General features: G+C 36.8%; 1 protein-coding gene across 4 annotated transcripts in view; it reads left to right on the forward strand.

The window, feature by feature from the left end:
- The window catches only part of Usp16-45 (ubiquitin specific protease 16/45), a 68,580-nt gene extending 51,860 nt beyond the window's left edge, over window positions 1-16,720 (forward strand). For 3 of the 4 annotated variants that reach the window (XM_076517272.1, XM_076517273.1, XM_076517274.1), the window contains exon 19: window positions 12,433-16,720. In XM_076517272.1, coding sequence (XP_076373387.1) covers window positions 12,433-12,816 — 384 coding nt within the window. In that variant the 3' untranslated portion in view covers window positions 12,817-16,720. Of the gene's footprint in view, window positions 1-10,537; window positions 10,668-12,432 lie in introns of those variants that run through there. The other variant, XM_076517275.1, reaches the window with a different exon arrangement.
- The last annotated feature ends 375 nt before the right edge of the window (window positions 16,721-17,095 follow it).

Genomic DNA, 17,095 nt, shown 5'->3' on the forward strand with positions numbered 1-17,095 from the left:
AAAAGGCAAATGAGAATTGTCTTGTACAGTGTAGTTAACATTTAATTTATGAAAGTTAAAATATTCAGTTGGTAAGCATAAGACTATGTTTTAAAATCAAAAGGATCTACATAATTTCGATGTAAAGCTTCAAATAAATGCTTTTCCTGTTTAAAAAAAAAAAAGAAGAAAGTAATATACTAGATTATTTGTAATATACAAAGGATGTTATATTGAGAAATTTTGAATACATCATGTAACAACCACAGCCTTTATGATCATAGTGGAACAGAATGTATCGGAACTACATTTTAATATTGTTTGGCATTTTTTTGGAAGTGTGATGGCATTAAAAATCAGTTGTTTTGAAAACAGCATTTAATAATCTTGCCAAAGAAAAATATTTAGACAATTGTAGATGTGTATTCAGAATGTGAATTTAGAAATTACAAGGCAGAGAGGACTCTTGTACTTTATTGTTTGCAGTCATGCCATGCATTTTCTATTTAGTCCTAATTTGTATGTTTCAGAATGTTTTGTATATTCTGAATCTGTATAGCTTCAAATAGCACATGGTTCAGTAAACCACTGACATTATTCTAGCAGCCTTTATTATTTTGTTCTCTTGAAATAATACCTTTTCCTGTTTGCAGAGAACAGTGATGTCATTGTCCTTCATTGGTAGAGCAGATGATATCCAGAGGTTACAGTCACCTTCTTGAGGTGGATTCCTGTACATGGTGAGAGGACCTCCTATAGACAGTTCTGTATTTCCAGTTTACATCCTCTGGGATATGAACATCCACCCACAAGTTTGCTGTATGTGGCAACCTGTGAAGGAGAGGGAAAGGATCCTGGTGGTAGAGAGGTCCAACCTTAACACGCCATTTTGGCGTTGAATTCCTGTAGACAGACAGTCTTGGGTTAATCAGATGGTCCACTTAGGCTACAGTCAATCAAGTACCAGTGTTGGACATTCTCAACAGGTGTCGTAGACAAAACTGTCTGATACTGCTGTTTGGGTATAGTGCTACCAAAACCCTGACATTACTGCAATGTTCTTATTTGGCATTGCAGTGCATCCCCTCGAGGATGGTGTAGATGAGGACAGTGGACACTGAAATGTTCTTATTTTATTATGGATATCCATATTCATGAACAAAAAAAGTAAAAATGAAAAAACCAGAAAAAAAACTTTATTGGAAAGCATTCACGTATGGGCGACTCTGTGATAGTTACTTTCAAAGTTGGACTCAACACTTCAATTTTTTATTCTTCATTTATTGTGTGAGAAATCTCTGAGGCAGATGTCCCCCTTTTTCGTTCAAAGGGGATTAGAGGGGCTTTCTGGCTCCCTCAAGTCAGTGAGGAAGCTGCACTCAGGAGTAATCTTGGTGGAAACATCTTCACCACAACACACTAAACTCCTCCTGAATTTGAAGAGCATTGGTAATATACCCATCAAAGTTACTCCCTATTCTACACATTTATAACACTCAGATGTTTCCAGTGTTAGTGGTTTAGTCACTCAAAGACATCTTGTTGTAATTCTTTAACATGTGCTCCTTGTGGTGGCAAAAACCATGATGGTTGTGAGTATGAACTGGGCCAACACTGTGTTAACTGTAGTTGTTCACACTCATCTTACTCTAATTCTTGCCATAAGCAAGTGGAGGAGAAAGAGGTGCAATGCTTGAAGACTGAACAATACTTTCTACCCAGAGGCTTTGAAGTTACTGTTTCCCCCATTCCATCTTAGACATATGTTGATGGGCTCCATTTCTCTGTGACAGTGGAAGTGCAGAGATCCCAAGATTCCTTCAAAATACTTTCAGTTGCTTTGACAAGTTGTGTCTGTAAGATCTTGATGCTTGTCTTGTGTATTCCTCAAATCAAACAACCACCTCTTTCCCACCCAGTGTGAATTTCTATGAAAATGCTCCACCGTGGACCATCTGATTCAACTTGAAATGTCAATCAGGTAAGCATTTCTGAAGTGACAACATCTTTTTTCTTTTTTTACCCTGAGAAAGCTTATGGTACTACGTGTGGCATTTTGCGAGAACTCCACTCATATAGGTAGCATGGCCATTTGCCCATTTTTATCAAAAATATTTAATGGACTGGTGATTCCAAGTACATGTAGGTTTGACACTTTTCTTTCTTTCCCACAGGAACTTGGAGTCTCTCAGGGCTGTGTCTTGCGTGTCACACTTTTCATTATAAAGATTACTGCTATTACTGGATAACTCCCCTCACTACAGTTGCGAGTAGACTCTACATTGATGACTTCCACATTTCTTGCCAGTTGTTGATCGTAAGGTTTATTGAGCAGCAGCTACAAATTGCCCTCAATCATTTACAGCAAATGGTTTTACCTTTTCTCTCTCTCAAACTTTTTGCATGCACTTTTGCTACCAGCGGGTATTCACTCCAATGTCAACCTCAGTCTTGGTGAAGTTGTGCTTCCTCTGGTCCTCAAGTTCTTGAGGCTTGTATTTGACTGTAAGCTGACTTTCATTTCATACATTAAGCAGTTACGCATATCAACCGCACAAAGGCACTGAGCATCCTCCGTGTCCTCTCTTCCACCTCTTGGGGAGTGGATCAATGTTCTGTGCTCAAGATCTATCATGCCCTCATTTGATTGAAACTGGACTTGAAGATGTTGGACCTCATTCACCATCTGGGTGTTTGGCTCTGCACATGGATACCAAGCCATGTTGGTATTTGTGCGAATGAGCTTGCTGAAACTGCAGCTAAGTCTGTCTGCTCTGGTGCTATCACTGCCCTGCTTATTCCATACATGGACTATGGCCCTGTATTTAAGACTTAGCCCCCATGCCAAACAGCAGTTGACTTGGAGTGAGCAACATGATAACAAGCTTTTCCAGATAAAATTGTCTATCGAACATTGGCTGTCTATTTCCATAAGGATCGGAAAGAGGAAGTTGTCCGAATTAGGCTATGCATTGGGCACAGTTTTTTAGCTCGTCATTTTCTTTTATCTGAAACTGATGCACCAAGGTGTGTGTGGTCTGTGTGATACCCCCTCGGTGTGGATTCCTATACATGGTGAGGGGACCTCCCAGGGAAGGTTCTGTTCTTTCAGTTTACCTCCTCTGGGATCAAAACATCCACCCACGTGTTTGCCGTGAGTGGCGACCCGTGAAGGGGAGAAGAGGATCCTGGTGGTTGAGGGGTCCAACCCTAACACACCACTTTGGCCTTGAATTCCTGTAGGCGGGCAGCCATTGGGTGGGCCCCCCTTAGGTCAGTCGGCTGGTCCACATGGGCTAGAGTCAACCAAGTACCAGTGTTGGAAGTTCTCAATGGGTGTTGTGGATGTTGTGTCTGATGCTGGTGTTTGGGTATAGTGTTCACGAAACCCTGGCGTTGCATCAATGTCCTTGCATGACATTGTAGTGCATCCCCTCGTAGGGCTCCATGGTAGGTGTGGTCAGTGGGTACCAAAATTTTCCTTTTTCCTATGGATCCTCCTTCAAAAAAATTTAAATAAAATAGTGAAAAAACAGTCAATAGGTAAACGACCACGTCTTGAAGACTCTGAGCAGCAGTCTTCAACATCTGTAACACACATACCTCATTTTCTTATATTACATTCTCTTTCAGGAAAACCTTTAAGGCAAATGTCCCCCTTTTTTTATTCAGAAGGGACAAGAGGGTCTTGCTGGCTCTCCAAAGTCCATAAAGAAGCTTCAATCTGGAGACATATTGGTTGAAACATCCACAACCCAACACAGTGAACTCCTCTTGAATTCAAAGGCAATTGGGGTTATACCTATTGAGGTTACTCCTCATGCTACCTTGAATTCATCACGAGGAGTTATTGTTGAGAGGGATTTGAAGAATGTCCCCGAGTCAGAGATTCTTGCTGGTCTCTCCACTCAAGGAGTTTCTGCAGTGAGGCGCATCTCCACTCGCAAAGATGGAGTTACACTGCCGACAAACAACCTTGTTTTGACATTTACATCACCACGTGCACCTGCCACCATCAAGGCAGGTTATCTAATTTGCAGGGTAAGGCTGTACATTCCACATCCTCTCTGATGTTTCCAATGTCAGAGGTTCGGCCACTCTAAGACGTCATGTCGTGGTTCCCTGACATGTGCTCGTTGTGGTGGCAAGGACCACGATGCCTATGAGTGTCACACAGACCCACATTGTGTCAACTGCAATGGTTCTCACCCCTCTTACTTTCGTTCTTGCCCAAAATGGTTGGAGGAAAAAGAGGTGCAGCATTTGAAAACGACACATAACATTAGTTATCCTGAGGCTCAGAAATTGCTGTCAGCCACTCCATCTCACACATATGCTGCTGCACTTCATTCCACAACTACAGTTGGAGTGCAGACAGATCTCTCTGTGTCTCCAAGAGAATCATTTTCAAAACAAATGAAAAGCCTTTTGACCTCCATGGTTAAAAAGGTCGGTGAATCGACTTCCATACATTCCAACAAACCTCAAGATCTACATTCCTTGGTTTCAAATACAGGCATTTCTTCTGATACATCTTTTTCTCCCACCCCAAGATGCAAAACAATCATTCGTTCGCATCATCAGTCACTGGAATCCCCTTCCAATAACAAAGACCTGCCCAATCAACCCAGGGCAGGATCCACGGAGGTCGATAGTCCTCCTCAGACTGAGGACAGTAAGGAAAAAAGATGTGGTGGTAAACAGAAAGGTTCTCCAGCCTCTTCGCCTACCCGTCGTTAAAATGGCCACCTTGATACAATGGAACTGTCGAGGTTTACTTTCTAATCTAGATGATATCAAAACACTGATTGCTTCCTACCATCCTGTATGTCTTTCCTGACAAGAAACATTTTTAAAACCTGCTGATACAGTCACCATTCGGCAGTTTTCTCTGTACAGAAATGACAGGCTGTGTGATGGGCGAGTACATGGAGGGGTGACACTATTGGTTGATCAGCATGTGCCCACCCTGTCTTTGTCACTTAACACACCCTTGGAGGCTGTAGCCATCCGTGTTTCCTTGGGTCGTACCATCACTGTTCTCTCTACCTGTCGTCTGTAGAGACATATAATCAATCAGACCTTGATGCTCTCGTTGAACAGTTGCCTTCTCCCTTTCTAATCCTGGGGACATTTGGGGGACTTTAATGGACATCATCCCCTCTGGGGAAGTTCTGTTATTGATAGGAAGGGTCGTTCTGTAGAGCGTATGCTCTCTGATCACAATCTTTCTCTTTTCAATACTGGTTCTTTGACTTATTTTCATGCACCTCGTCGTCCTTTATCGCTATTGATCTCTCGGTTTGCTCCCCTTCATTATTTTCCCATTTTTCATGGAGGGTTGACAATAATCCATTAGGCAGTGGATACTATACTTTTGAGAGAGACTGGCCGTGGTCAATACCACCCTACCCGCGTGCTCCGGTGGAAGCTGGATCAGGCAGACTGGTTCACTTTCACTGTTCTTGCAGAACTTGATCCTGTCATCGTGAATCAGCCATCAATAGACAACTGTGTGGCAGCGGTAACTAACTGTATTATACAAGCAGCTGCTCAGTGTATTCCTAAAACCTCGACACATTTTTCATGATATCTTCGTCCATGGTGGAATCCTGCTTGGCACGGAAGGCTCAAAAATGGGCCTGGGATACTTTTCGTAGATATCCCACACTTTCGAACCGCATTGCTTTCCAACGGGCTTATGCACATGCTAGGTGGGTAAGACGTCAAAGCCAGAAGGAATCTTGGATTAAGTTCACAACTAGCATATCTTCTACCACCAGTTCCAAGGTCATATGGGACAAGATTCGAAAGGTCAGTGGGCACTACAATTCTGTCCCCCTCTCGATCTTACTCTCTGATGGCCAAGAGGTAGCTGATGTCCGGAGCATCGCTGATACTCTAGGTGAAAGCTTTAACAGGGTATCTAGCACTTCTGCTTGTTCCTCCACCTTCTTGGCCATCAAGACTCGGGCAGAGCGTTCACCTCTTTCCTTTCGAACTGACTGCCTCTTTGATTATAATTGTCCCTTTACACTGGTGGAACTGAAAATGGCCCTTCATCAGTCTGGCAGTACATCTGTTGGACCTGATAATGTACACTATGACATGCTACGCTATCTCTCTCCTGCTTCTTTTGGTGTTCTTCTAATTGTCTTTAACTGGATCTGGCAGGAGAATGTTTTTCCTGATGTATGGCACCAGGCTATTATCTTACCTTTCTATAAGCCTGGGAAAGATCCCAAGATTCCTTCAAACTACCATCCAATTGCTTTGACAAGCTGTCTCTGTAAGACCTTAGAGAGGATGGTTATTGCTCATCTTGTTTGGTTCCTCGAATCAAACAACCTCCTCTCACCCACCCAGTGTGGGTTCCAACAACAGCACTCCACCACAGACCACCTAATTCGACTTGAAACATCAATCAGAGAAGCCTTTCTGAAATGCCAACATCTTGTATCAATTTTCTTTGACATTGAAAAGGCTTATGACACAACATGGAGGTATGGCATTTTGCGAGACCTCCATATATATGGGATACGTGGCCATTTACCCAGGTTATTAAAACATTTTTAATGGACAGGAGATTCCAAGTTTGTGTGGGTTTGACACTTTCCCGTTCTTTTCTACAGAACCTTGGGGTCCCTCAGGGCTGTGTTTTGAGTGTCATACTTTTCAGTATAAAGATTATTGCCATCACTGAACAACTTCCTCTCACTGTTGTGAATGGGCTCTATGTCAACGACTTTCACATCTCGTGTCAATCGTCGAACATGAGATATATTGAGCGGTAACTACAAACTGCCCTCAATCGTGTGCTGAAGTGGACTATGGCAAATGGCTTTAATTTTTCTCTCTCTAAAACTGTTTGCATGCACTTTTGCCACCAATGGGGTATTCACACTGATCCTGAACTCCATATCAGTGAAGTTTCACTGCCAGTGGTCCCTGAGACCAAGTTCTTGGGGCTTATCTTTGACTGTAAGCTGACCTTTATACCACACTTAAAGCAGCTATCATTTTTCATTAACATCTACTTCTGTCCAGTTTTTTTTTATACCAGGCCACGTTAGTATTCGCGGGAACAAGCTTGCAGACACGGCAGCTAAATCTATCTGCTCTGGCACTATCACCACTGTGCCTATTCCGTACATGGACTATGGTCCTGCATTCAAAGCTCAGCTCCATGCCAGCTGGCAGTCCACTTGGAGTGAGCAACGCGACAACAAGCTTTTTCAAATAAAACCCTATATTGGGCTTTGGCCGTCTAGCTTTTGTAAGGTTCGAAAGGAGGAAGTTGTTCTAACTAGACTACACATTGGTCACAGTTTTTTAATTCATTGTTTTCTTTTATCTGGAACAGTTGCACCAGTGTATAGTTTGTGTAACACTCAAATCACTGTAAGCCACATTTTACTTTCTTGCCATCGTTACTACTCTCAACGACGGGACTATTTTAAACATGTTTTGTCCCAGGGTTTGTCTGTAACATTGGACAGTGTTATTGGTGATGGTGACACTGTCCACCTTGATGAAGTTTTTAGTTTTTTAATGGCCATTAATCTTTTTAATCTCATTTAAGTGTTGCATATTTATTCATTACACATTTTTAATTGTGGTTTCCTTTTCAGAGTCTCAATCTCTCTCATTCAATTTGAAATTGAAAATGGCCAGAACATTAAATAACTCAACACCAGGATTGGAAATGCCACCTTCAGGTGACTAACGCTGCTGTTTGAACTACCCGTTAGTCGTTTTGGCGAGTTGTTATTATAGTTTTGCTGCATGTCTTTTAACACTTTTATTGCTTTACCTTTTGTTACTGGCCATAATGACACATAACCCGGAACCAGGACGGAAAGACCAACTTCAGGTGACTGATGGTGGTTCTTATACTTGTTAGTCTTCCTGGAAGGTTATAATCATTACCATTCTGCTACAGGAAGTCCTTTACAACTTTGTAGACTGGATGTCAACATTGGTTTTCTGCCATTTTCTATTTTTAATTGCTGTTTTGTTTTTACCTTCGTTTCCTTTTACGAATTTTACTACATTTACTATACTTTTACCTTTTTAACCGGACATTTGGCTAATCATTATTACGATTTTGCTATATGTCTTTTAACACTTTTCTTATTTTACCTTTTGGTAATGGCTGTTATGACAACATAACCCGGAACCAGGACTGGAAAGACCAATTTCAGGTGACTGACGGTGGTTCTTGTACTTACCTGTTAGTCTTCCTGGTGGGTTATGATTATTACCATTTTGCTAGAGAAAGTCCTTTACAACTTCTCTTACTCTGCTTTCTCTCTTTACATTGTAGACTAGGTGTCAACATTCGTTTTATACTTTTTCTGTTTTTCAATGATGTTTTGTTTTACCTTCATTCCCTTTTATGTATTTTACTACATTTAATTTATTTCTACCTTTTTACCAGACGTTTGGCAGATAGCCTAGCTGCTCTGTGCCATAAAACACTAAATCAATCAATCAATAAATCAATCTGCATGATACTAAAGTCACAATAGCCAACATTTTACTGTTGTACCATCATTATGACCATGAGCGACGGCACCATTTTAGATGTGTTTTGATCATCAGTTTATCCCTGGTATTGGACAGTGTCATTGGCAATGTCAACACTGTCTACCTTACAAATGTTTTTAATTTTTAAGGACTATTGGCCTTTTTAATTTTATTTAAGTTTTTATAACATTATGCCACTGTTTTTACTTTAACTTAATTTCTCTCTACACTTTATAATACTTTCATTGTTTTTATTTTTGATTACTGTTGTTTGGTGCAGATAGTCTAGTTGCTTTACACCATAAAATGACAAATAACAATAACAACACATGGCTAACATTAGTCAACATGGAAAAATACAACATTTCTCATTATGTGAGAAATGCTGGATTTAAACAGTCTATATGGGTTCTCAAGCCAGTTGGTTGTGCAGTTATTCAAATAATGATTACCTTCACTTTGTATTAACACATTATTGTATTTAATCTTTGCTTGAACTCAGTTCATTTAAATTCAGTTTTTATAATTCTTCCTGTTAGTTCTCCTGTTATAAAACAGACCTACCTAATGTTTTTTAAGAAATTCACTTTATCATGAAAAGACCAAAATTTGCTATTCAAAAACAAGGGATTGTGGGTCAATTTGAGAAACCAAGACTATCCATAAAGAGACCTATAACAGGTTGTACCACAGCCATATTAAGTGAAATGTTGCATCTTGTAATGGGTGAGAACCTACAAACACAAAGGTCTGGCAGAAACGGTCTGCAATTCCCGTGCAGCAGTATGCAACATAATCAAAAAGGATCTCCTGAAAGTAATGCAAGTCATGTACAAACAAATTTCTTTTGTAATGCATATGTCCAATGTTGCATTCCTCAAGCAGCTGGAGAATAATGTGAGTATTCATGCTATACCATAACAGGATATACTGATTAAATTGCTGGACCCAGTGATTGTGGATTTCTGTGTGATCACTTTTTTGACATGAATGCTTCGAAACTGGTACACTTGTGCACAAGATGACACAGAATACATGCAAGTAGGAGTGAGTCTTACAAAGGAGCCTTTAGAAGTGGAAATCACCTGCAAGGTTATTGTGAAGATGCACAGGTATTAGAGCATGACTAGACATGGGAGGTGCTAAAATTGTTTTAATATAATGTAATCAAACCTCAGTACAAGAAAAAATTCAGTATTTTATAGTGTTAGTATATGGAAAAAAGATATAGTGAATGATAAAATATAATTTAGTAGTATTAACATCAAGTGTAGAAGTTTCACCATACTTTATACATTTAGTATATAAGAGAAGGAATAATATTATTGTACCTCAGGAACTAATATCTTGGTTATTTTGTTAATGGAACTCACAGTAAAGAGATTTTACTTTTATTATTGTGATGTTGGTTAGAGAATGGTGTAGGTGGTGGTTTATGAGTTATGATGTTGGTTTGAATTAATGTAACTGATGTTTGTTATATTTTTGTTATGATATTTCTTGTAAGTAGCACTAATTAGTAGTTTATAATATATTTATTATGGTGTTGATTGGTTATAATCATGTAGCAATATGGTTGTGTTTATTTGGGGACCCTTTGACAAACACTTTTGAACTTTCAAACAGTTTGGTGCTTAAACAGTTTAGGAAATGAGTGATGACTGGAAAACACACTTGTAGAGAAAAATATATATGTAAAAATGGCTGGTTTGGGTTGAGAAAACTGTTTTATGTAGAGGAGCGAACAGCATTTCAACCTTCTCCGGTCATCATCAGCTTCATGATGACAGAAGAAGGTCGAAACGTTGTTCGCTCCTCTACACAAAAAATTTTCTCAACCCAAACCAGCTGTTTTTACATAGAGTTTAGGAAATGTTTGTTTTAAAAGTTAATGTACCTCTTCTGTAATTTTAAGTTAATTAATTTGCTGTTATTTGACTTTAGTTTAAGACAGTTTCACATTCATGGCTTAAACTGTGGTGAGTGACTGCATAATAATAAAGTTAATGAAGCAGAAACTATATTTCAGGATGGCTGTGGTTATTAATACTGTTACTAATAAAGCAGAGAACAGTTGTATTGAGATACATGTTTACTTCAAGTGGATTTCTCATCATCACGAAACAAACTCTTCCCAGCTGTGATAATTTATTATACAATCAAAAGATAAAGTAAGCTTCCTTCCAGACACTTAATGTTAACAAATATAATTGTTAATCATTTTGATTTTTTTCTCAGTGTATTTGTTGTTGATTCTCTAGGAAATTTAGTAGCATTCTTTCACTGCAACTGAAGTAATCAAGAGGGAGAATTGTTCAAACAGACGTGCATATAATACACATAGCTTGTCATGTTCATGTTTGAAGTACAACTTTCAAAAAAATTAAAAAGGAAAATAGACCACTCTGCTGTTTTGCCAGAAATGGCTTAAGGGCTGTGAAAAAATATTAACTGAAAATTTACAGCATAAGGTGGTTTTATCTGGCCTCGGGTGGATTCTTAAATGTTATTGCATTTTTAAGAACTCATTGCATGTATCTGATTTGCAGATAGCTTTAATTGAAAATTGTTAACTTTGTAAAAGTATATTTGAAAAAATGAGTAATAACATCCACCAATAAGTGCTGTTAAAACTACACTAATAGTTGTATGAAACTATAAATAGCCTTAATTATGAGTAATGGACAAATTACTAAAGCCTTATGATCACTCTGTCCTGTATCATCAGTTAGGTTTCCTCACTGCCAGTGGTGGTTTTGGAATTTATCCCAAAATGCCATATAAATTTGGATCTTCTTGCAGAATTATCAACCACTAAAACCAAACTGTCATAGTTTGAAGCTTGTGGCTATTTAAAAAATGTAATGTTACTGTTTAAATCTAGCTATTGTTCTAACTAAATTATATACTGGGTTATTTAAATGTAGCATTTTAAGTTGTTATAAGTTAAAGAAACAGATGCAGTCTTGCATTATAGTTAGCACATGGAAAGTTCCAGCTAGAAGTTCACAAGAGAGTAGCACAGTCTATGCAAGTGTATGGCCAGTACTGTATCAGATCTAGTCCTACCTGTTTCAATCCACTGTAAAATGTAAGGGTGATCTACCAAAGAAAGTTTATTTAATGGGCTACACTCAAAAGGGGAGGGCTTATTAAGAGAAACTAGAAAGTGACCAAATTCTTAAAAAGTGGAAGCATAATTTAATAAAAATTAGCATAGGATTTGAGGAAACTCAGATATATATTTTTAAGTATATATGGAGTTATGAATACTGAGACTTGTGTTAATGTGTGTTAGGTCAAAATAAAGTTTTGTCTCTTATAACAACTTGTGCTTGTAAATAATTGTTTGCATATTTGATGTTATAATATTGTGGTATATACACAGTCAGTAATTTCACCATAATAATTAATTCACACAACCTTTAGTGACAGTGAATAAATGTTACATTAATTAAATGGATGCCCCTTAAAAACTATTATGAATTATTAGGATTACACCTGTGTTACATCCCATATTCTGCAATCTGAAAACTAGTGATAGCAGATAATTAAGGTGTATGTAAAACTTAACTGATAAATGTAATATTTGCTTAAGCTTTATTAAGTAGCTTTAAACAGTGAAACTGATGGTGTTTTAATACATTGTTTAATGAACTTTTGTAAAATTGTTTATAAAGTATTATACCTCTTCTTTTTAACCGTCATTCCTTTTCTTCTTCTTGCAAGGTTGACCATCAGTTCCAGGTAATTGCTTTGTAATGCATCTGAAACATCCTTTTGTGTGATCAGTTGTTATTTGTCAAATTAAACCTTAAAACTCAGCAGATGGTTTAAATCTAAAAGTACTGCTCCTACTTGATAACTGTTTTTTGTGTATTTTAACTACAGTATAGGAAATAAGATCTGTCTCCTGGTTTTCAGAGTCTGGACCATGTGAAGAAAGGTCAGAAGAAAATTCTGTACTCCCTGTTTGGAGTAGTGGAACATAGTGGACGTTTGACTAGTGGTCACTACACAGCATATGTGAAAGTGAGGTCTGTTGTGCCTCCACAGAACTTTTTGTGTACACACCCATTAAGACAGTGTGAGGTTGATCAGCTGATGGAAGATATGGGCAAAAGGTGCCACCAAAATCAGGCAAAATGTCTTCCAGACATCAGCAGCAGTTTTCAAGAGGAGATGGAAAGCATGTCCACACTTCCAGGGAAGTGGTATCACATCAGTGACTCAAGTGTCACTGAAATATCAGAGTCTTCAGTGCTGAGAAGTCAAGCTTACTTGTTATTTTATGAAAGAATGGCTTAAAAGTTACTGATGTTAGCAAAAACGTTTTGGTTAAAAGTAAATTATAATGTTCATCTTAAAGTAATTAGGCAGTAGTACTGATCTGACAGTGTTTTTCTAGAACTTGTGAAAGATATGACACTGATTTTGTGAGATCAAAGAAAATATAAGAATCTTTACTGACTAAATTGAATGAAATATTTGAAATTTCTTCATAGTCACCTTACACAAATGTTTTTATTTCTGTATCAAACACTGTAAACATTTTGGATGCTAGACTTGGTGCATGTCATAAAACTCGCTAGACAAACAAGAATAATGTTGCTGGAATTAAAGGGAGGGTTGGTTCTGGTACTGGTGAGTGGAATTCATGTCACCTGGACTACCAGTTTAGCCATTTTACTTTGTATATTGGATTAGTAGTTTCTGTATTCTTGTTGTTTATTCTATTATGGAAAACAGCTAGTAGTTACACACTTTCCTAAAAATTTTAAATTAGGGAAGTTAGCCCACACAAACTTTTAAAAAATGCATACCTAAAAAAGAAAATTATGTATACATCCCTCAGTAAGAAAACATCATTTTGCACTATAAAAAAAATCTGGTTTATCTATTTCACTTTATAAAAAATTTCTCGTGGGTTATTTATCAAGAAAGAATCCATGTTTGCACCTTATAAATCAGACATTTTTGTAAAACAGATTTACCAAATTTTTCTGAAATGATCCATCTGCATACAATATCTTTGGGCCATGTCTGTAAAATGTTTAATTTAGACACGATAGCAAAGAAACATCATAAATATAAATTATCTATACAGTTTGATATTAAGTGCATTATACATGTTCATCTTCATCAAACTGGGACATAACTTTATCCTCTGGTAGGTCTGAATTTAGGAACTTGCACTTGGGTTCAAATTTGTGAGATACAACTTTAAGTTGTTGGTACTTTACAAGAGTGATTGGTGATCCCTTATCATAGATTGTGGGTTAATAATAAGGAATGGCAGCTCAGTAGCTTTGCGATAAACAAAGTTTTATTATGAAGTAAAACTGATTATTAATGGATTGATTTTGTTAAATGTTAAAGCAAAATCTGGAAAGTTAGTTTTCTTTTTCTGTCTGTGGTGGAGAGGCAAGTTTATTCTGTGTCTGTTGTGGAGAGGCAAGTTTATTCTTCTAACATTTTGGACAATAATTTTTATTCTTTCTTTTAATTCTACCCCCACCTCTATGGTGTCATGAACTTGACCTGTCATGAGATCAAAATAAATGATTTATCTGTATTCTAAAGACAGCTGGTATGGGTATTAAAACTTTAATTAAAATAAAGTACAGTATATATCTTTGTTTATTTTAATTAAAGTTTTGATACCTATACCAGCCATCTTTAGAATAAATTTTTACTTCAAGTGGATTTCTCATCATGTTTTGTTACCTATTCATCCTTTTTTACTCTTTTACCTTACAGTACATTTGACGATTTTCTCAAATTAAAAGTATTTGCAAAGTTTTTTATGTTGTAAATAATGGTTGGTTACATAACTTGTCTTTCACTATTGTTACAAACCTTTTGTTTTAATGAAACCTATTTGATGCTGGGACAAGTTATACAGTTCAGGTTTACTTTTAAAGAAAAAATACTTTTTGAAAAGTTTTGTATAAAATATTAGTTTTCATAATTAGAAACTTTTTTTGTGATCATAAAATATTTATTTGAAAAAACCTGATTTATTTATTTACTACCTAGATAACATGATTTTAATGAAAGAATTTCCTTTTTGATTTTATTGGGTTAATTTCTAAGAAATAAATTAGGTTCTTCAAGATTGTGTAAGAACAGTACAGAAAAAAATCAAAAGTTAAAAGCATACCAAATGTTTTTGGGATTTTTTTTTGTCATTTAAAGTGCTTCACACTGAATCAAATTGAGTTGTTTATAATTGAACCAAAATGGAATTAGTACTAAAGTTGTCCAAATAAGATGTGCTCATAGAAATTCATTAGAAACCAAAATAATGAATAATACTTGTACTTTTTGCCAGTTTATATATATATCAAACCTACATATTTTTCTAACATCATTACTGTAAAAATAGTGGTGAACAGAATGATAGTGTTTGTGTCATTCACAAGTTTCTTGTTTTCTTCACTGAAATTACAAATTTTAGTGACACTTGTTTCAAATTTCATGCAAAGCTACTCTAGGGTTATTGTTTGTTTGTTTTGAATTTTGCACAAAACTACTTGAGGGCTATCTGTGCTAGCAGTCCCTAATTTAGCAATGTAAGACTAGTCCTCACCACCCACCGCCAACTCTTGGGCTACTCTTTTACCAACGAATAGTGGGATTGAGCGTCACATTATAACGCCCCCACGGCTGTAAGGGCGAACATGTTTGGCACAACTGGGATGCGAACCCGCGAGCAACCCTCAGATTACGAGCCACATGCCTGAACACGCTTGCCCAGGCCAGGCCCTAGGGTTATTGAACAGTGATAAACTAGAAGGAAGGCAGCTAGTGAACACCATCAATTCTTGGCATGTTTGGTGACAGAGATTTGAAACTATAGATTATGAGTAGAGAATCCTAACCACGAGGCCTTACTTTTGGTGAAGAAAAAGAAATTTGTAAAAGAGGTGTACAGAGATTACCAGCTGGTGATTACTTGAAATTAGTATGAACTGAAAATTATACCATTCTATCAACAAAGAGCTTCCTGTGTTTAATTTAGTTGCCTGGAATGGTTCTTATTAGAATATTGATACAGAACTAAAAAGAACAAGTGCCTAGTAAATAGAGTAAAACAGCACCAAATTATTGGTTGTTGGATAATAAATCACTGAAACCCCAAAATATAAAAGTTTTCAGTATTAAGATTTCTCTTAAGGAATAGAATAACTATTTCATCAGTAATGAATCTAGAGTACATTAGAACTCTAATCTTATGTGTATACACATATCGTGTATTTTGCATTAAGGAGTCGATTATTGTGTCTTCCATTTCTGAGGATTTTCAGCTGTTATTCATTGTTCCTCAATACCTGTACGAACTTTTATAATTTAAGCTTCTTATCTCGAATCTATTTTCTAATATCATTATGCCAAGTAACCTCTTTCTGCCTCTTTCTTTGATTTTACTTAGAGGTACCTCCGCCACTCTTCCCTCAAATTGAATTTTATGATAATGGATCTCTTTCTGCTTCTGGCTCTTTCTTTGATTTTGCTTCTTGGGATCTCTGCTATACTTCATTCCTAAGAATAGCACATTTTGTGTTTGTTATACACATCCAGCTGTGGCTTTCGTAGAAGCCAATTCAATTACTTCATTATAATCTGAAATGGATGACAGTGAGGTTGATGTCTCTTGTCATTACTATACAGTAACTAGATTTTTCTTAAATATTTAAAATTCACAAGTTTCACAGTCATTTAGAGTATCTTTAATTTCTATTGCAGTAGGCAGTAACATTTATTAATTATAATTCCTGTTACAATACTTCTCTCAACAGTAATGAAGTATTTTTAATTTCACTTAAAATTAAGTGTAATATTGTTCTTCATGGAACTCAATAATAAATGGCCTGTAGCAGTTTAACTCAAGTAAAGTTTGGTACAAAGTATGTATGTATGCAAGTAATGGATTGTCAATGAAATGTGCAAATATTGGATATCCTTAGCATTAACAAAAATGAACTTTTGATTTCATTGCAAAGATATCTTAAATTGGTTCTGTTCATTGTCTATTAAATAATCTGTTATCCGATAACTGATAGAACAGTCTAAATAAGCATTATCTGATTTTACAGCTTTCCAGTTGTTTTTTTTATGATGCCTACAGTTGTGTGTTCAATGTTGGTTTGTTTTTTTCCTTTCCTACAAGTTGAGTTGTTAAACTATAAAGAATGTGTAATATACAACACGTGTGAGTTTGGTGTTTAGGTTGCAAGAGTAACAGTTCAAATATTCTTGTTCTCTAACATGGGGAAAATTAGAACTCAACATTTTAATTTACAAACAGATACCAGCTGCTGTGGAATTCCTAGAGTGGAATGTAAGATCATATAAAAAATAAAATGGAAACACAACTCACACTTAGATTTTTATTCCAGCTGTTATCTTTACAGTAGCACAGACAACAGAGAAATGAAGACTATAACATATATTTAACAGGACTGGCTTTATACAAAATTTGTTTCAGTGTGATACATATATACAGTTGTATTGGAATAACCATTATGTACATTAAATTAGCATAGAAGCTTCTTGGATAAAGACCTGGTAATGCGTGGGGCAA

The sequence above is a fragment of the Tachypleus tridentatus genome, chromosome 8 (assembly GCF_004210375.1).
Source record: "Tachypleus tridentatus isolate NWPU-2018 chromosome 8, ASM421037v1, whole genome shotgun sequence".
NCBI lineage: Eukaryota > Metazoa > Arthropoda > Merostomata > Xiphosura > Limulidae > Tachypleus > Tachypleus tridentatus.